At 43.5% G+C, this 21,434-nt stretch overlaps 1 protein-coding gene across 12 annotated transcripts in view; it reads right to left on the reverse strand.

Moving 5' to 3' along the window:
- The window catches only part of CASK (calcium/calmodulin dependent serine protein kinase), a 651,701-nt gene that overhangs the window by 169,588 nt on the left and 460,679 nt on the right, over positions 1-21,434 (reverse strand). For all 12 annotated transcript variants that reach the window (XM_082246666.1, XM_082246669.1, XM_082246671.1 and 9 more), the window contains one exon: positions 6,252-6,329. In XM_082246666.1, the coding sequence (XP_082102792.1) occupies positions 6,252-6,329 (78 nt within the window). The remainder of the gene's footprint in view (positions 1-6,251; positions 6,330-21,434) is intronic.

The following is a 21,434-nucleotide window of genomic DNA, read 5'->3' on the forward strand; positions in this document are numbered from 1 at the left end:
CATAAGATTCCCAGAATGCCACAGATTACATCTTTAAAACATGTATACAATTAGATTGTTAGCTCCCAAACCAAGCCTCCTGGCTTTTTGCACACATAAAATCACACTCAAAGTAGGAGGATCTGTGTCATGTTGTAGGATAGAAAGGGACTCTATCTTACCATACAGAGAGGGGCCCGCGTTCACCACAAAACCCGTCAGGGGGAAAGGGGGAACATACTACTCACCATACCGGAACCAGGCGGGCACCAACTCCTGACAGTACCCCTCTCCACCGGGGCGGGAGGGCTGTCGACCGATACGGACGCCGTGACTCATGGTCTTTGGCGTTTCAGCGAGACGTTTAACTCGCGGGGTCAGTCCTTTAATGGGACTTTGTCGCGGCCGACCCAGCGCGGAGCTATGGCCTGCACGCGCTCGTAGGCTGAACTGGGGTGACCACCGGATCTCAACATCCAGCCCGTCGCCCAGTTCAGCTTTCTTGCTTGAAGATCTCACAGGAACACTGGAGAAAAAGCTGTCTAAAAAAATCCTTTAAGAAAAAATTCTTGCCAGGACCTAAGATCCCAGCAAGGTATCTAGGTCCTTACTCCTAACTAGACAGAAAATAACTGATTTGCTGAGGCAGAGAGAGAGAGGATATACCCTCTGGGACTGCCCCTGGGGTGTGGCCAGAGCTTTTTAATTTCCTGTCTAGTCCTGCTCCTGTGGAGGCAACATAACCCGAAGGTGGTGTATCACCGAGGACTACGTCTGTCAATGAGCGCTAGAGAAAATAGATGTTCTTCATGCATATTCTCAACACCCCAGGCACTAAGCCAAAGCCCCCTTATGCATGTGAACAGACATCACCCCTATGTATCTCGGTTAACACGCAGGGCTCAAGGCATGCATTTCAAAAGCTCCAGGACAGCAAGGTTTGTGCCCTTCAAAGGATTTGATCCACAGTTACACAAATTCACAATTCTGAGTCACTGGGTCTAATGACTGTGGTGATTATAGGCAATTACTGAAGAGTTTCTGGTGTATAGGAATGCACTTTTTTTTTTTACGGAGTTTGAATCATTTATTGATGGACTGTATATATATTTAAAAGAAAAGATGGACTCACGTAACTATTATAAATAGATGATTTTTACACTGTTTTCAGATATTTATTTATGCACTATAATTTGAATGCACTTCATTGAAGGAGAGCACTGCACTTTATTTGTGACTACATATATTTTTTGCATTTTGTACAGGTAGTTTATGCATAGTGGTGCTAGCTGCTTCCTATAGTATATAGAGGTAAGAAATAGGCGGTTTATACACAAGGATAGCACGGAAAGTTTTTTCACATTTATAAGCTTGTTAAGATGCATCACTGGAGTGTCTACAGTGGGAATAGACCACTTAACAAATGCCAAAGGGGGAAAAAGCTCTTTTACATTGTCAGGAAGGTTCCATGATTCTATAGGCTGTTTCCAGTCCTCAAAGAGAAAAGTTTGAAATAACTGAGTGTACTAGAAAGATCTTTGTAGTCATAACTCTAAAAGATCCGTTGCCTGCAACTGCAGGCTAACCCTACAACTGCACAGAATAACATATTGCATCAGATTACAAACTCCTCCTTGCAAATCTCTTTAGCAGTAGACTATGAAAACTTTGAATAAGAAATAGTAATAGGGGTTAGAGGCACACTTTGAGATGGAGGCCCAGTATGGTCCAGATTAGAATCTGTCTGGATTGTGCCTGAGTGCACTTGCAGGCAGACTGCTTTATAAACTGTGCACAGACAAAAGTACTTTCCTCTATGTGTCTCTGAAAAAGACATCTTGCATTGCATAGCAGAAAACAAAGCCAAAAGCGAGGCATCGCCTAACTTATTCACAAACCAAAGAAGTGGATGCTGAGGGGGGTAACAGTTGCTGGAGGTGACCAAGTCAAAAGAAAGAGGAGCAACTGCAGGAAAGGGCCTGGTCAACTCTTCCAAAACATTCCATACCTCAACATGGCCACGGAGAAAATCACAGGCAGTCTGTAGCTCCAGAAAGAGATAAGTGTCTGGCTGCTACGCTGTACTAGTAGGAAATTTGGAGACGGGTGTTCATTACTATGCTGGGACTGGCAGGCACTCAGGGCATCCAGAGCTGGTCAGAAGGACCTCCACATCTTCAGCCCCAGGATCTAGCTGGAGTGCAAGACCTCGCACTTTTGCTGAGCCATTGCCCCCATCTACTCCAACAGCTAAATTCTAATCCCAGACAGAAAACCAGGGTCAAGCAGGAAGAAGGCTGCAGCTTACTACAGTGGCAGCAGTAAAGGGATGGCATGAGTGACAGCTGTGGGGGGGAATGGGATCAGTGGCAGCAGTGGTGGTGGGGTAGATGGAATGCAGTGGTGGTGGGGGGATGGGATGAGTGGCAGTGGTGGAGGGATGGGATGAGTGGCAGTGGTGGAGGGATAGGATGGAATCAGTGGCAGCGGTAGTGGGATGGGAGGAGTAGTGGTGGGTTATGGGATGGAATCAGTGGCAGCAGTGGAGGGATGGGATCCGTGGCGGCGGAGGGATGGGATCCGTGGCGGCGGAGGGATGGGATCCGTGGCGGCGGAGGGATGGGATCCGTGGCGGCGGAGGGATGGGATCCGTGGCGGCGGAGGGATGGGATCCGTGGCGGCGGAGGGATGGGATCCGTGGCGGCGGAGGGATGGGATCCGTGGCGGCGGAGGGATGGGATCCGTGGCAGCGGTGGGGCGGGGTGGGATCGGTGGTGGTTAACGGGGTGGGATCAGTGGCAGCGGTGGTGGTTAATGGGGTGGGATCAGTGGCAGCGGTGGTGGTGAACGGGGTGGGATCAGTGGCAGCGGTGGCGGTCAACGGGGTGGGATCAGTGGCAGCGGTGGCGGTCAACGGGGTGGGATCAGTGGCAACGGTGGCGGTCAACAGGGTGGGATCAGTGGCAACGGTGGTGGTCAACGGGGTGGGATCAGTGGCAACGGTGGTGGTCAACGGGGTGGAATCAGTGGCAACGGTGGTGGTCAATGGGGTGGGATCAGTGGCAACGGTGGTGGTCAACGGGGTGGGATCAGTGGCAACGGTGGTGGTCAACGGGGTGGGATCAGTGGCAACGGTGGTGGTCAACGGGTGGGATCAGGGACAGCGGTGGTGGTTAACGGGGTGGAATCTGTGGCAGCGGTGGTGGTGAACGGGGTGGGATTAGTGACAGTGGTGGGGGAGGAATTAGTGACAGCGGTGGTGGTGAGATTAGGGACAGCGGTGGTGGTGACGGGGGGTGGGATAAGTGACAGCGGTGGTGGTGAGGGGGGTTGGGATTAGTGACAGTGGTGGTGGTGAGGGGGTGGGATTAGGGACAGCTGTGGTGGTGAGGGGGGTGGGATTAGGGACAGCGGTGGTGGTGGTGAGGGGTTGGGATTAGGGACAGCGGTGGTGGTGAGGGGGTGGGATTAGGGACAGCGGTGGTGGTGAGGGGGGGTGGGATTAGGGACAGCTGTGGTGGTGAGGGGGGTGGGACTAGGGACAGCGGTGGTGAGGGGGGGGTGGGATTAGGGACAGTGGTGGTGGTGAGGGGGCGGGGTGGGATTAGGGACAGTGGTGGTGGTGAGGGGGCGGGGTGGGATTAGGGACAATGGTGGTGGTGAGGGGGGGTGGGATTAGGGACAGTGGTGGTGGTGGGATTAGGTACAGTGGTGGTGGTGAGAGGGAGGGTGGAATTAGTGACAGCGGTGGTGGTGAGATTAGTGACAGCGGTGGTGTTGAGGGGGGTGGGATTAGTGACAGCGGTGGTGTTGAGGGGGGGTGGAATTAGTGACAGCGGTGATGGTGAGGGGGGTGGGATTAGTGACAGTGGTGGTGGTGAGGGGGATTGGGATTAGTGACAGTGAGGGGCGGGTGGAATTAATGACAGCAGTGATGGCGAGTGGGGGTGGGATTAGTGACAGTGGTGAGGTGGGGTGGAATTAGTCACAGTGGTGGTGCTTAAGGGGGGTGGAATTAGTGACAGCGGTGGTGCTGAAGGGGGGTGGAATTAGTGACAGCAGTGATGGTCGGAGGGGGTAGGATTAGTAACAGTGGTGGTGGTGAGGGGGGGTTGAATTAGTGACAGCGGTGATGGTGAGGGGGGGGATTAGTGACAGTGGTGGTGGTGAAGGGGGGTTGGGATTAGTGACAGTGAGGGGGGGTGGAATTAGTGACAGCGGTGATGGCGAGGGGGGTGGGATTAGTGACAGTGGGGGGTGGAATTAGTCACAGTGGTGGTGCTGAAAAGGGGGTGGAATAAGTGACAGTGGTGATGGTGGGGGGGTTGGGATTAGTGACAGCGGTGGTGGTGAGGGGGATGGGATTAGTGGCAGTGTTGATGGTGAGGAGGGTGAAATTAGCGACAGCCGTGATGGTAAGGGGGGTGGGATTAACGACAGTGGTTATGGAAAGGGGGGTGGTATTAACGACAGTGGTTATGGTGAGGGGGGTGGGATTAGTGCCAGCGGTGGTGATGAGGGGGGTGGGATTAGTGACAGCGGTGGTGGTAAGGGAGGTGGAATTAATAACGGTGGTGATGTCATCCTCCCCCACCACCTCTGCCTCTTACTGATCCCCCCCACCACAGATCTCATTCCCATCTGTTGTAGAGGTGATGGGGGAATAGGGATGAGATCCGTGGTAGCGTGTGTGTGTGTGTGGGGGGGGGGGGGGGGGAATCAGTAAGAGGCAGAGGGGGTGGAGGAAGGGTATGGTTGCACTAGCAATTTGTCACTTACCTTGTCAGTCAGTCCATTCCCCCTCAGCATCCACTACATGTGCCTCCATGGGGTCTCCTTGCAGAGGGGAGAGCTCCTCCCCCCCTCTATCGGTGTCACCTGACTTTTCTTTTTTCATGTCGTTGTCCTCCCTATACGGCTTCTCTCAATCCCTGGATAGGATAGGCAGGGCTCCAGACTCCTGTGCTCAGCTCTGCCTCCCCTCAGCGGCCGGCCACACCCCCCACACGGCAGAATGAACAAACGAACTGACTGATGGACGAACGGGCGGGCCTGCCGGGCTCCCCCACAGGAACTACCAACTCCGGTAGTTCTGCCACTGGTGAGCCAAGTCTTTCAGTTTTTAGGGAGACTAGACAGCCTCCAGGTGCGTAACCAAGCCCATGAAAGGGAGAGGTAGGAAGTGATATACAAGAAAAAAAAAAAAGGGGGAGGAAAAAAAGGGGAGGGGTAAAGTACAATCTGCAGGGACCCACACCAGCTAAGCAACATGGGAAGGCCTTGATCAAATTCACTGCATGAATATGAATCTCTGTTAACTGACTCATTCAGCTTATATAGATATAAAAAGTGCTCTCGCCTATAGTCATTCTATAATTTAACACCGATAATATGTGGGCAATCCCCTTAACATTTCTGTAGCATCCTTCTGACTGGTCCATATACCTTAAGGTCAAGCTAAATATCCAACATTAAATGAAAAAAGTCATGAAAAAATGGTCTAATACCACAATGGAGACCTGTTTGGTCTGCCCCTAAACCTATTTTACCCTATTTCCTTATCATAGCTAGATTCAGTCTCTAATAGCACAACAACGTCTTGGCTAGGCATTTTTTAATTTTATAAATATATGCAGTACATGCATTGTTTGACCTTTTAATAGAACAAGCAATTGGCAAAATTCGTTTTTTTTATGGGTAAGAACATATTCAGCTTTTAAGTGACACAAACAGGTAATCATTTTCAAATCGCTAAAAATCCTCACTGTTTAGAACCATTAGCATGGTACATTTTGCGGTCATAAAAGCGATTTACATAATAAAGAAAAACTACTGTCCCTGTTATGCATGCCCCAATTAGAGCTATTTACTGACTTCTATCGTGCTTGACTTTTTAGAAATTTTGGTGCATTTTCTTTTTAGCGCAGATTGGTTTAATTAAAATAAAACTAAATGGGTAAATGTTATCAGTAATGAAGGCCCTCTGTACAATTTAAATAATCAACACCTGTTTCACAACAATAATTGCTACTAGATTTGCTGCCTAGCAAGCAGGTCAGATTACAGTTAAAAAAAAATGAAGCTATTATAAATGATCTGTGCATAAACACCACAATAATGTCAGGGAGATAGCTCTGACTTCCATAATTTTATTCTAGCACATCTGGTCAGTACACTGCATTTAGAAAATACCCTCAGACCACTAAAATCAAATTCAAACGCTGAAATGTTACATGTATGAACAGTAAGAAGACAAAAAAAAAGTTAATTACCTCTTTGGCTCTCTGTACAGCATCACTCGGAGGATTCCTGATTTGTGGCGAAGACTTCGTATTGATTTTGTCATAAAGCTGAAATCAAAGGACAAGAATAATGCAATCAAGCACAGTTTGCTGATTAAACATGCCAAGTTTAAAATTAAAGTCCTGACTCCTTGATGCTTATAATTCAGAACTCTTTCAAACAGAATGAATAAAAGCTACTATTTGGGAAACAGCAAAAATATGTCGGGAGAGGGAAAGAAAATGCAAGTCTGCTAATGCAGAAAACTATGAGAAAGCTTCCTGCTGTAATAGCTGTCCCAAGGAAGTGATGAAAATCCCTAATTAAGTATTGGCAAGGGTTTTTGTTCCTGAAAGGAATGCAGAGACGTAAGATTAGGCTTCAACAGCTTTCACTATTACCATTTATGAACTAGAGGACCAGTGAATTTATTTTTCACATGGATGGTATCATGCTAGAAGCTGTGTTAAGGATCATTGCTAAAACATTCAGCACTAGGAGTGCTCACATTACCACAATTTATAATCTGCTTAAAAGGTGAACATAAGATTTCACGCTGGATGTAAATGCACAAATTATACTAAATGGCTTTCACACATACAAACTTATTCTGTTTTTAAACAGGCAATTCATTTGACCTAAAATAAACAAACGTTTTTGCACCCAGTACCTACTACACATGAGGATTGAGATGTTCAGTTCAAGCAAGGTTTGGCGGACAGAAAGGTACATATCGTATCCAAAATCCACTGAAAACAATGGGAGCGGATTCTGTAAAATCAGTAATAGCTATTGTCTTGGCGATTAGGCCAGGGATTGTCAAACAAATGGCATGGAAGGCTGGGCACTTGACTGGGGGGGGGGGGGGGGGCGGGCAAGTGGTAATGCAATTTTTTTTTCCTATGAATTTAATTTGTCCGGGATCAGCATTTAATGCATTAAACATTATAAAATGCCCAACCCCTTTAACCTGTTTCCAACCACCCGCTGCAGTTTTACTGCAGCAAGGTGGCTCGACTGAACGGACCATTGTACCTGTGCGTTGGTTGCCCCCTATCCCCACGATCTGATTCAGTTCAGAACCGATCAGTCATCAGGTCCAGGTCAATGGCCTGGACCTGGTGATCGGTTCTGACCAATGACAGAATGTCCTGTGCCTGTGTAATGTAAACACAGGCAAAGAAAATGATGCAATCCTGGAGCCCTTTTCGATTCCAGAGTGAGAAGAGAGCATCAACTGAGTACACAAGCACTGACACCAGACATAGGCACATATTTACCACCTGATCACTCCCCCCCCCCCCCCCAAGTTAACCCTTTCACTCCCTGTCACAGTGTCACTATATACAGTATACAGATAATTTACTGATCACTGTATTAAGTGTCACTGCTGATGCCAGTTAAGGTCAGCAGCAGTTAGGGGCAGCTCCAGATAGGTTTAGGTTACGCCATATATCCCCTAAAAAATATTTTTAGTGTACAGATCTTTTTTCTGATCACTGTATTAGTATCACAGGTGACGATAGTTAGCGTTCGTGTCAGATTGTCCACCACACATTTAGTAATAAATCTTAACCCTTTGATTGCCAGTGACACACACACTAAACACCTCCATTACTAGCATAGTGTCAGAACGGACAAGGATTGTAAATGAACATACAACCCAATAATATGGTATACAGATCAATCAGAACACAATTATTGCACATACTAATACATATATAGTCAGAAAATAAAATGTGGTCACCTGGTATATAGCACATATAACGTAATTTTTTTTTTTTTTTTGCAAAAACAGAAAACAAAAAGGAAAAAAAAGAAAGAAAAAGAAAAACGAATTAAACCACCCAAGCTTGTTAATGGACATCTGCTCAAAATGTCAACTTAGCTACACCGATACATAAAACATAAGAAAAGTCCCAAGCCCAGGCAATCACCACTAAAACTTTTGGTGGGTTTAAAATCATAACAATCTATCCATCAGCTGTGGAGGGGCTAGGCTAGGGTTATCTAGCCAGCTTTGCCAGACAAGGTTGAACTTTTTGACCACATTACAATGGCGATAGGCCAATTGTTCTCTAAGAAGGATAGAGCTAACATAGGCAACCCACTGGGCCTTAGTAGGCACAGTAGATGCCAGCCAAAATGGGGCAATCGACTTCCTAGCAAGGTATAATTTAGTTACCATGACGTATAGGCGTTTGGGCTAGATCAGAAATAGTCTAACCTCTGCCCAATATCATGTAAGTTTCGGGCAATGCCATATCATGTGTATAAAGTTCCCTCTGTGGACTGTACATTTCGGGGATAAAGGAGAGTTCCTTCAACCGCAAATAGTTTAACCACTTGCCGACTGCCTAACGACTATTTACGTCGGCAGTCAGCCCCTCACAGGCAAAGCGACGTTTAAAAAAAAAAACAACATTGCATGTATGCCCGTCATTAGAAGTGGGTGGATGCTGGGAAGTCTAATGGTGGGCATACCACACGCCCGTCATTAGAAGTGGGTGGATGCTGGGAAGTCTAATGGTGGGCATACCACACACTTCCTGGCAGAGATTTCTTCATCCCCATCGATCAATGGAATCTGTTAGGTTCTCTTTTTCGTTCAGTCCACAGACTGCATGAAAAATAAAAAAAGAACCTTACAATATAAACCCAGCAAGGACCAGCAACGTCTTGGTTTCTTTTTTTTTTTCTTTTACAGTCAGTGGTCAGCTTTTATGTGAAAGCAGTCCTAGCCACTAGACTGCCTTTACAAAGCAGTGAGAGGACCCCCCCCCCCTTCGCCGTCTTGGGCTCTCCTGTCCTACCCAGGCATCCCGAGACTGCAGCCGGTTGTTCCGTCAGCTGACCATAGAGCTGATTGGAGACCAGAAAGGCTCCAATCATCTCTATGGCCTAAGATACCGGAAGCTACGAGCATTTCATGACTTCGGTTTCACCAGATATAAACAGCGCCATTGGGAAAGCATCTTTTCACACCACTTTTGGTGTGGTCAGATGCTTTAAGGGCAAAGGAGAGATCTACAGTCTAATATATATATATATATATATATATATATATATATATATATATATATATATATATAAATAATACCCCTATTAAAAAAAAAAGTACTTTTCACTACCTATTGCTATTATAGGGGATATTTACATTTCCTGTGAGAATAAAAATGATAATCTACAATGATTGGGGGGTTCAAAGTAATTTTCTAGTAAAAAAACATTTTTTTTCAATTTTTTTTCATGTAAACAGTGTCAGAAAAGGCTTGGTCTTCAAGTGGTTAGAAGAGTGGGTGACGTGTCATAAGTTTCTAATATTGGGCATCAATTGCCAGGACAGTTCAAACACCCCCCATATGACCCTTTTCGACACCCAGAGCTATTTGCTAGGGCAAATTTATTTTTTATACAAAGTGGTCACTAAATGAAATATTGTTCACACATGCCATGGGTATATGTGGAATTACACCCCAAAATACATTCTGCTGCTTCTCCTGAGTACAGGGATATCACATGTGTGAGCCTTTTTGGGAGCCTAGCTGTTTTCGGGACCCCGAAAATCAATCACCGCCTTCAGGTTTTCTAAGGGTATAAATTGCTCATATTACTTCCTCACTACCAATCACAATTTCGGATGCCCTGAAATGTCAAGATAGAATCTCCCCCTCCAACAAATGACCCCATTTTGGAGAAAGTAGACATTCCAAGCTATTTGCTGAGAGGCATGTTGGGGGTTGTGCTATCATGGCATTTCATGGCATTTCATGGACTCCAAAAAACTGATATGCAGTGAAGAGTGAAATCAACAATCAACAGCAGAATGTATTTTGGGGATTATTTCCACATATACCCATGGCATGCATGAGCAGTATATCAATTCAATGACAACTCTGTGCAAAAAAAAAAAAGTCAAACACCTCTTGACAAAAAAATTAAATATTCAATGGGCCCAACATGCCTCAGGAAATTCCTTGGGGTGTCTACTTTACAAAAAGGGGTAATTTGGGGAGGGGGGGTTGTACTGCCCTGCCATTTAATCACTTCAAGAAATGAGATAGGCGGTCAGAAAGTTAACGCTGTGTAAATTCCAGTGCATACGCCATAGTTTGTAGACGCTATAACTTTAGCGCAAACCAATAAATATACGCTTGAGGGTTTTTTTTTTTTTTTTTTTAATCAAAGACCTGTAAATACATTTTGGCCTAAACATATGGCAAAAATTGAGTTTGTTGGATATTTTTAATACAAAAAAAAAGTAGAAAATATATTTTTTTCCCTCAAAATTTTCAGGCTTTTTCCGTTTAGATCACAAAAAATAAAAACTGCAGAGGTGATCAACTACCACCAAAAGAAAGCTATTTGTGGGGAAAAAAGGGACATCAATTTCAATTGGGTACAGCATTGAATGACTGCGCAATTATCAGGTAAATTCACATGGTGCCAAATTGAAAAAATGGCCTGGACATTAAGGGGGTAAAACCTTCCGGTCCTTAAGTGGTTGAAACTTACCTGAGGGTGGCCTAAAACCTGTGAAGTGGTGCAACTTTAGGATGTATACAACCTACTTCTGCAACACTAACATTTACAGAGAAAAAGATGCAGTTTAACTGCTTGCCGACCGCCGCAAGTAGATTTACTGCGGCGGTCAGCCCCTGCCAGGCAGAGTGACGTTAATTAACGTCACTAGCCTGGGAAGCGAGCGCGCGCCCGCGGAGGCGCGCTCCCGCTCCCGCGCGGTCACTGACCCCCCCCGCGCGTGTGACCAGCGGACCCGATGTCCGCCGGCCACTCGGCGATCGTCGGGGGAGAGGGAGAATGTCAGGCAGCTTGTGTAAACAAGCTGCCTGTCATTCTCCTCGCTGTAAAGACACTGATCACTCGGATCTAGTATGTAGATCCGTTGATCAGTGTCCTTACAGCTAGAGCCACAGCCAATCACAGTAGAAACCACGCCCCTAGGGACACACACAGCCCCTCCCTCCCAAATAAAGTTAACCCCTTCACTGCCAGTGTATTTTTACAGTAACAGTGCATATGTATAGCACTGATTACTGTAGAAATGTCACTGGTACCCCCAAAAGTGTCAAAAATGTCAGTCAAGGGTCCGATCTGTCCGCCGCAATGTCGCAGTACCGCAGAAAAAAAATCGCAGATTGCCGCCATTACGCTTTAAAAAAAAAAAACAACAAAAATGACAAAAATCTTTCCCTTTGTTAGTAAACGCGATAACTTTTGCGCAAACCAATCAAAATACGCTTTTTGCGATTTTTTTTACCAAACATAGGTAGGATAAAACAAATTGGCCAAAAATTTTAAAAAATTTGGATTTTTACATTTTTTTTGGGGAATTTCATATAAAAAAATGTGAAAAATATTGCTATTTTTGCAAAATTGTCGCTCTTTTTTTGTTTATAGCGCGTGATCAAAAAAAAAATCGCACAGGTGATCAAATACCACCAAAAGAAAGCTCTGTTTATGGGAAAAAAAGGACGTCAAATTCGTTTAGGTACAGCGTCGCACGACCGCGCAATTGTCCGTTAAAGTCACGCAGTGCCGAATCGCAAAATACCCCCTGGTCTTTTAGCAGGAAAATCCTCCGGGGCTTAAGTGGTTAAATGCTGGTGAACAACAGCTCTCTCGAGGGAAAGAAAGGAGGTGATCCATGGTGCCCCAGTACATCCATGTGTTCCTATGGTGGTGTTCAGAGTGACAACCTCAGCCTGGACTCCTACCGGGCCTCGCCCTCACAGTGTTTCACTCCATCCCCCACACTTAATCATGAGGATGGAGATCCCATGCGTGTGGGGAGTATTTAAGCATCATGGTAGTTACTCAATTGTATAAAGTGCTGGCAGGTGTGTGTAATTGCTCATTCTGCTGTTTAAGAATGAATGAAGGTAAACAGTAACGTTGACAGAGATATTGGGAGATTCAGAGGAAGAGTTTGTCCCACACAGTCAGGATGCTGTGCAGTAGCAGCCTGGAGGGAATCTGGGCATATGACACTGCATCAAAGGAGGCCACCATAAGATCCAGAGCCCTCAAGTAAAATCACATGGAGGTTTACTAACAGGACAGTATAGTTATTGCAGGAGATCTCAGCAACAAGATTTTTGCTGTGGAAAGAAACACACAAGACAGTGGCTGAGTCTAAGACATGCCTAGGTATGACATGCATGAGTCAGAGTCCATGCAGATTTTTGGAAGTTGAATATCCAAATTAAGGTTTACAAAAATGCAGCTGTCCAGTGGGCTGTGGACAGGGCAAAAGAAGGGGCAAAAATGTAAAATGTTTCTTGTTCAGAGAAAATCGCAGATATCCTTGATTTGGAGGAAAAATGGGGACATGGAAAAAAGCATCTTTGATGTCCACCGAAGCCAGGAAAAAACTTGTTAGAGAAAAGCAATGGCTGAGCGGGCAGATTCCATTCAGAATTTTCTAAATCTCAAGTACATGATGAAGACATTAAGGTCCCAGATAGGGCACACATCTCTGTTCAGTTTCAGGACCATGAAAAAGTTAGAAAAAAACAAAAAACAAAATCTTTTCCACACTGGAACAAGTACAATGACCTTGAAGGAAAGAATCTGGTAGAGAGCAATCTGAAGAGGCCAGGCTTGCTGGAAAAAGGAATACGGAGGCGGTTTTGAAGTCATGAATTGTACAGAGAGTGGAGACAAACTCCAGTTTGTAGTCTTAGATGAGGACAAATTGACCCCAAAAGGTCTGGAATGTCATGAATACAGATGTTCACAAAGGCTGACAGACATTCCCCACTTAAAAAAGGATTGGAAACAGGCGTCTGCTTGGGTTGGAATTGATTTCCTGGAATGAGCTTGGAGGATGAGACCTGTAGGGATGAAAGGCAGGCACCCTTCTTCTGAGTTTAGGATTCTTAGCTTTATGTTTTCTATGCAACAGGGTGCTCTTACCTCCAATAACCTTTTTGATAAAAGAGTTGAGTTCCTTCACAAAGAGGCCCTTTTCCCATGAAGGGAATCCGGTCCATCTGCTTTCTGTGCTCCTATTCTGAAGTTCAGAGGAGTCAGCGCATATGGAAAGATAGAAGGCTCACTTTAGACATTTGACATAGGGAATTGGGCAGGCTATTTGCACAATACCTCATAGCAATCATCAGGAGCTCCAGGCTCTGAAGGAGCTTAAGTTCTATAGGGATGCATTTTCATTCTTGGTACATCTGTTTTGTCCAGACCACCAGGGTGTGGCATGTCACTATACCGGTGATAGCAGGTTGCACTGTTGGACCAGTCAGGAAGAATGAGGACTTGAAAATTAGTTTAAGTATCTTATCCACGTCTTTAAAGGCTTGAGATACCAGACTGGCACGATCAGAGATCTATTCATTCAGGGACTAACGGAATTGAATTTTGGGATCACTCATTTTCTCAAAAATGAGTCCTCTATAGGATCCTGTTGAGCAAAGCGGAACATACTTTTTCAGGATGAGGCCAGTTGCCATACAATACATTTACCTTAACCTTAGCTTCTGGTGGCTCTATGCCAGACATGTCTTCACTACAACAAACACTGAAATAGTGTCCCAGGGTTTGGGTGACAGAGATAGGGCAGAGGAAACCTCTGATTCAGAGGAAGCATCTTCTAACTCCTGTTCTCTAGTCCCACAATACTCTTCTAGGTACAAGACCCATGTCAGCACTGCATCAGACAGGGATCCTAGCGGGGAGATAAAGGGGGGGGGGGCACTTTTGGCCTTGACAGCCTGTAGAAGGTCAAAGATCTGACCAGCAAAGGTGGCAAAAGATGAAGGGCAAGAGTTAAACCCTAAGCTGCCCAAATTTGAATGTCAGCTACAGTGATTTAAGAGAGGGAGGGAGAAAGAGGAGAACAGAAACAACGAAGGCTGGCCTGGACAACTACTTACTGCAAGTGAGGAGGAAAGGTAAACAGAAGGGAGAAGGGAGGCACCTAGGAGATCATATCCTAAAGTATCCTAAGGAGGAGAGGCAAGCAGGGAATAACTCAACACTGATTTCAACCACTTCAGAAGGGCATACTACCCTCAGTGAAGGATTCTTCAAGGACTGGGCCTCTGCCCTGGCCCTGTATAGCACCCTGCGATTAACCTATTGCAGTGTACTACGTGCCAATGTGGGTACTTATTGTTGGATCCAGTTCCAAAAGTGACTTTACAGGCCAGTCCCAGGTCTTCTCTGATATATATACCAATATACCTATATGGGGGTCCTTACAGTTTTTTTTTTTTTTTTGCCAGTGTCCAATCTCCTGAATTTACCTGACTATAACAGTAATTTGTGAATCTGACTGGGTCCTGTACTGTATGAAGGGGGATATGAGACTAAAGCTCCTTAATGGGACACAGATGATGAAAAAAAAAAAAAAAAAATCTGACAAGAGTTATAACCCTCCCTTATTCTATTCAAAATGAAGAAAAAAAAGTTTTGCCCATAGTTCAACCTTAGCTTGCTAGAATTTCAAAACATGCTGGCTTTACCTTCATTTTTTAAACATTCCAGTATTCTGTCATAAAAATTCAGACAATAAGAAAAAAAAAGGTTATATAGCTCAAATGTATTTACAGTGCCTTGAAAAAGTATTCATACCTTTTGAAATATTCCACATTTTGTCATGTTACAACCAAAAACAAATTTATTTTATTTGGATTTTATGTGATAGACCAACACAAAAGTGGCAAATAACTGTGAAGTGGAAGGTAAATGATTGTTTAACATTTTTTACAAATAAATATCGGAAAAAAAAAGTGGTGTGAATTTTGTATTCAGCCCCCGAGTCAATACTTTGTGGAACCACCCTTCCACTAAAATTACAGCAAGTCTTTTTTTGGGGTATTTCTCTACCAGCTTTGCACATCTAGAGAGTATATTTTTTCCCATTCTTCTTTGAAAATAGCTCAAGTTCTGTCAGAATGGATGGAGAGCAGCTTTACACAGGAATTTTTAAGTTTTGAAATATAGTCTCAATTAGATTTAGGTCTGGACTTTGACTGGGCCATTCTAACAAATAAATATGCTTTGAGCTAAACCATTCCAATTATAGCTCTGGCTGTATGTTTAGGGTCGTTGTCCTGCTGGAAGGTGAACCTCTGCCCCATTTGCAAGTGTTCTGCAGACTAACAGGTTTCCTTCGAAGATTGCCCTGTATTTGGCTCCATCCATTTTCCCCATCAACACAGACCAGCTTCAATGTCCCTGCTGAAAACAAACATCCCCACAACATGATGCTGCCATGGTGTGTTCAGGGTAATGTGCAGTGTTAGTTTTCTGCCACACACAGCATTTTGCTTTTAGGCCAAAAAAGTTCAATTTTGGTCTCATCTGACCAGAGCACCTTCTTCCACATGTTTGCTGTGTCCCCCACATGGCTTCTTGCAAACTGCAAAAGGGACTGTTTATAGCTTTCTTCTTGCCACACTTCCATAAAGGCAATATTTGTGGAGTGCATGACTAACAGTTGTCCTGTGGACAGATTCTCCCACCTGAGCTGTGGATCTCTACAGCTCCTCTAGAGTTACCATGGTCCTCTTGGCTGCTTCTCTGATTAATGCTCTCCTTTTCCGGCCTGTCAGTTTAGACGTCACTGTCAGACGTCACTGATTGTTAGGATGCCAGTAATGGTGCATAATGGAAACCCGTGGCTTTGGTTAACTAAAAGGCAGGCTTGATCCACCTGCTGGCTTGTATACAATTTTTGATCAATTTAGAGGCATTTTGCCAAGGCACCCCTGAAGAAAAACCTCAAGGCACACAAGTGTGCCTGGGCACCTTGGTTGAAAAAGGCTGCACTAGATTTTAGTTAGGGGTATCAGTCAGGGGGGCTGAATACAAATACCACATTTTCAGATATTTGTAAAAAAAACTTTGAAAACCATTTATCATTTTTCTACCACTTCACAATTATGTGCCACTTTGTGTTGGTCTATCACATAAAATCCTAATAAAACACATTTACGTTTTTGGTTGTAACATGACAAAATGTGGAAAATTTCAATACTTTTTCAAGGCACTATTTGTTTTACTCATACTGAACTTTCAGTAAAAAATAGGCAATAGCATTCATCCTATGGTATGATGGCCATTAGTATGGCTGGTTGATATACCAGAAAATGGTTAGATATAGTTTGTATGATCATTTCATATTATACGATTAGGTAGAGCTGCACGATTCTGGCCAAAATGAGAATCACGATTATTTAGCTTGGAATAAAGATCACGATTCTCTCACGATTCTCTGTGTAACAAAAAAAAAATTGGGATAACTTTACTGTTACGTTTTTTTTTTTTTTCATTAAAGTCTATTAATTGCGTTTGAAAGACTGCTGCGCAAATACAGTGTGACATAAAATATTACAACAATCGCCATTTTATTCTGTAGGGTCTCTGCTAAAAAAATATATAAATTGTTTGGGGGTTCTAAGTACTTTTCTAGCAAAAAAAAATGATTTTAACTTGCAGGCAACAAGTGTCAAAAAAAGGTCTAGTCTTTAAGAGGTTAAACTTCCTTTCTCCCTGGCAAAGGGAAGGAAAAGATACAATGTAATCATTTTGTTTATAGTTACTGGGAGACTATTGCTGATAGGCGTTTGTTTGCGGGAGGCTTTTTTTTTTTTTTTCCCACAGCTGTTCTCTCTGCAGCTATGCAAAGAATCGAGCATATGTCAGGTTTAGATCGTCAGGAGGGGTGAATCAAGATCGCGATTTTCATACGATTAATCGTGCAGCTCTACGATTAGGCCTAGCATGATGCTATTTAACCATTCAAATTGTTGCTAAAAGTGATACATAAAGATCTGGCTAACTTTTAGACTAAGAAGCAAGGTCATTTAATGAAAAGGTATTTTTAGAAACGCAGTCGAGTAGTCACTGCAATAAAGCCAATGCAATATAGTCTTTATTAATAATTGTTCTATTTCAAACGGTTTGTCACAACGAGGCCGCTTTTTGTTGAAAACCACGTGTTTACAATTTCCTTCATATTCCTATTTTGGGAGGGGGGCTAGAAACATGCAACATTATCCCCTTCCTGTTCATAATCTGTATATTAACGTTCCTCAGTATATCTCTTGCCAATGGCATGTTAATAAATGTTCTCTATGAGAGCCACCAGATGACCAAGTAGTTCAGCTCTGACATAGTGACTATTTGCATGCTAGATGCTTTACTGACAAAATTGACCGGCTTCATCCTGCAGGTGGACACTGCCACCTTCGGGCTGGAGTCTTTCATCTACAGCGCCATCTATTTACTAGTGTAAATGTACAATACAGTTGCATTATTTAAAATGCTTAAATAGAAAAATGTAAGGAAAAACAAATACATATATAATTTGCTGCATATCTTGTGCATTTGTCAGTCTACAATTAAAAGAGAGCATTTTTTTCCTATTAAAATAGTGTACCATATGAAAACCGTTTATGTCCTTAAAAATATGTAAAATTATTTTGGTGAGCAAATTACAGTTAAGGTAACATGCATATTGACACTGAACATTTTAATTGGCCATTTACTCTTCGAAGTTTAAACCCACTTAGGGGCTGCAGCTTGTATAATGGCCTGGACTGAGCAAGAAACTCTGGAAGAGTACTGTTTTTTTTTTTTTTTTAATTTATTGTGCTTTATTAAACAGGGATGCTGTGAAACACCAAGACCCATCTGAGACTTTAGAAGAAATAGTACACCACCACAGGGTGGTGCTGTGGGTGTCCAAAGATGTGTATACAGTGCCACATCCTAAATCTAAATCTTCTCTTTTTCCATCTGAGACTTTAGGTCTACTAACATACAAACACGCACAAAAAAAAACCCACCATTTTAATTGTGACTAACATTAAAATCACATCAACTATCCTGCCTAATCTTCTGTATCTTTAAAACAGAAAATTCTTAAGTGATCAAACTATGATTCAAAGAAAAATAAAATGCAATATTTAACATACATCATATTTACTCACATAACATCATCAGGTAAAAAACACCACAAAGTTGTACAGCAACTTCATGACTTGGCTGCAAAATAAACCTGGTAGCGGCAAACAGATCATATATCATATCACAGGACAGTTATTTTTAGTACTAAGTTAATCTGTTTGTGCCATATAAACATCAGGGCAAATTAGGGTGAGACCTTGATTTAAAAGAAGGTTTATGTACACCTAAGCACAGGTTAGGTTTCAACATATTTCAATTCAACTTTTCCTAAGCTTCAAAATATCAGAAAATTAAAGTTAAAAAAAAAAAAAGTCAGATATGGTAATGTGCAGGTAGGCGGACAAGGAATATGCTGACAGGAAGTACCATTAAAATCTGCAGTATTTTTTCCTTTAACAAAAGAAGCAAAACAGAACGATTTCATTACATTTTTACCCCAGCACTTGCAGTTTGAAATTTTCAGTGCTGCTGGCTCCTGTTCTCAGTGTTGCTTCCCTAAACTCCCAGCATACAAGAGTGGACAGTGTAGTCTCAGGGCTCAGGGTAGTACCTTGACATCCTAGGCTATGGCGCGGTGTGGGTCTATTGATGCACAAATTGTAGGGTGACACAGCTCTAGTCCCTGCATGCAAAAGTGGCTCCATAGGATGCTGCAATAAGTATTTCAAACGCCTATTTATCTGTCCAAAAATCATCTATGAATGTCTGCAAACTGAAAAAAAACTTGAAATACCGAATACTTTAATGTAACTTACAAAATGTCAAGGATCATACAGGTGCATCTCAAAAAATTAGAATATCATCTAAAAGTTAATTTATTTCAGTAATTCAATTCAAACTGTGAAACTCATTATATAGATTCATTATACACAGTGTGATATATTGCAAGCATTTCTTTCATTTCATTTTGATGATTTTGACTTACAGCTACTGAAAACACAAAATTCGAATAAAACCAGTGACCGTAAAGCAGGATGGTAGATCAACCCTTTGGATAACTGGTTCTTTCTGTGAGGTAGCCCCTGATGGGACCTTTACGGGCACCAGAATGATTGGAAGACCCTCACCCTTGATTCCTCACAGGAACCACGGAAGACGCTTGAGCCGAGGATGGTACTGGCCTAAATGTGCCCCTAGGACAACTGCGACCTCGCCACGAATCTCCTGTGGAACCAAACCTACTGAAGGCGCTGCATGCGGAACTGTGCAAACAGAACTGTCTTGAAGGTGGATACCACCAGACCCAGAACCTGTATGCAAGTCGGAATAGAGAACTGTGTGACAGCAGCTGGTGAATTACGACCTGTGGTTCCCGATGTTTGTCCACAGGAAGGACCAGACCTAGGTAATTCAATTTTCTGCATAGGGATGGGGGACCTGAGGAAGTTCGGACGTCACTTGAACCTATGCAGGAATAATATTTGCACAAGGGGACTTCAGACCTAAAAACTCAAACCACGGAAGAACTCTGCCCCCCCCCCCCCAAAAGGATAATTTCGTGAATCTCCTCGACGCTAACTAAGGAGGTCCATAGGGCTGGAAACCAGTGAAGATGTCCCCCCACTCCAGTAATGGGTGAGGGCAGACTTTAATGCTGGGGAAGTCAGCTCTAGGCTTACCAGACCAAGGTTGCATGGAATCTCCCGGGGAGGCCTTGAAAGATCCATTTTCTGCAGTCTCGGAAGCACAAAATAATTTTCTATGGGCTGAGGGCCCACATTTGCGAGGAGGCTCCTTCCCTTTCCTAGACTGTGGCAGGAAGGTACTCTTTCCCCTGTGAGACCCTTAATGATGTCATTCAGAGTAGCCCCAAACAGGCGATCATTTTGAAAGGGCAGATCAATTTTTTTGGAGGCTTGGTCTGTGGACCAATTCTTAAGCGACATGTCACGGTCCTACTGGTGTGAGCCCACGGGTGAGCAGGTGACACGGGATCCCCCAGGGCATAGAATCTAAGGGCCAGCCGGTGTTCTGCCAGGGGCCCCCTTCACAGGAGTTTGGACTTTGCTGTGTGCTGACCCCAGGTCACAACCACCAGGTTCACCCTGCTGGCGAGGAAAAAACCAAAAAACATAGTGCAGGCACCGATGGATGGATCAAAAAGGAGAGCTGGAAAACGAGCCAAGGTCAGGGACGGGCAGCAGACAAACTTAATCAGGAGAACTAGCCGAGTCGGTACACAAGAGATCAGTCTACGAGAAGTCACGTTAGGAAAGATTGTACGGAGAGAAGGCTGGACAGGAAGTAGCAGGTAGGAAAGTACATTAACCATCAGGTGAAATAGAAACTTAGGACAAGGAACGCAACAGTTTTAAGTCCATGTCCTGGATAAGTCTGTGTGGTGGCTCTTGAAGCACTAATACCAGCCGTAGTCCACTCCTTATGAATCTCCCCCAAATTCTTGACTGGCCTTTACTTCACAAGCCTCTCAAAGGCTCCGGTTAGCCCTGTTGCTTGTGCACCTTTTTCTACGACTTTTTACTTCCACTCAACTTTCCATTAACATGCTTAGATACAGCACTCTGTCAATAACTGTCTTCTGGACAACTGTCAAGTCAGCAGTCTTCCCCATGATTGTGTAACCTACTGAACCAGACAGAGACCATTTAAAGGCTCAGGAAACCTTTACAGGCGTTTTGAGTTAATTAGTTGATTAGAATGCGACACCATGAGTCTACAATATTGAACTTCATACTTTCATAATATTCTAATTTTCGGAAATATAGAATTTTGGTTTTTCCCTAGCTGTAAGCCATATTCTTTAAAATTAAAATAAAGAAATGCTTGATAGATATTACTGTGTATATTGAATCTATATAACATTTGCCTTTTCTCTTTTTGAACTGAATTACTGAAATAAATTAACTTTTTGATATTTCAATTTTTTGAGATGCACCTGTATACGCAAATTCCTAATAAAACCTGAAATTTGTAGGCATTTTCAAGAACTGAATCAACAAAATAAATTAAAGTTAGTGTGTGTTTGGGCTACTAGAATATATATTTTTATTACCTCATACCAACTATCTTTTCGTACGAGTTAAAACTGCAATCTAGTTACATTTAAAACTGCTTTTACCAAGTAAAAACTGGATTTTTGTCTTACCGTAAAATCCTTTTCTCTGATGTTCATTGACGGACAGCTTCATATCATCATTAGACGGATGGGTTATGCTACGCTTCCTAGGAGTAGGACACTAGGCGGAAAATGGTTAACAAAA

This window comes from Pelophylax lessonae (assembly GCF_965119305.1).
Source record: "Pelophylax lessonae genome assembly, chromosome: 2".
In the NCBI taxonomy this organism is placed as follows: Eukaryota; Metazoa; Chordata; class Amphibia; order Anura; family Ranidae; genus Pelophylax; species Pelophylax lessonae.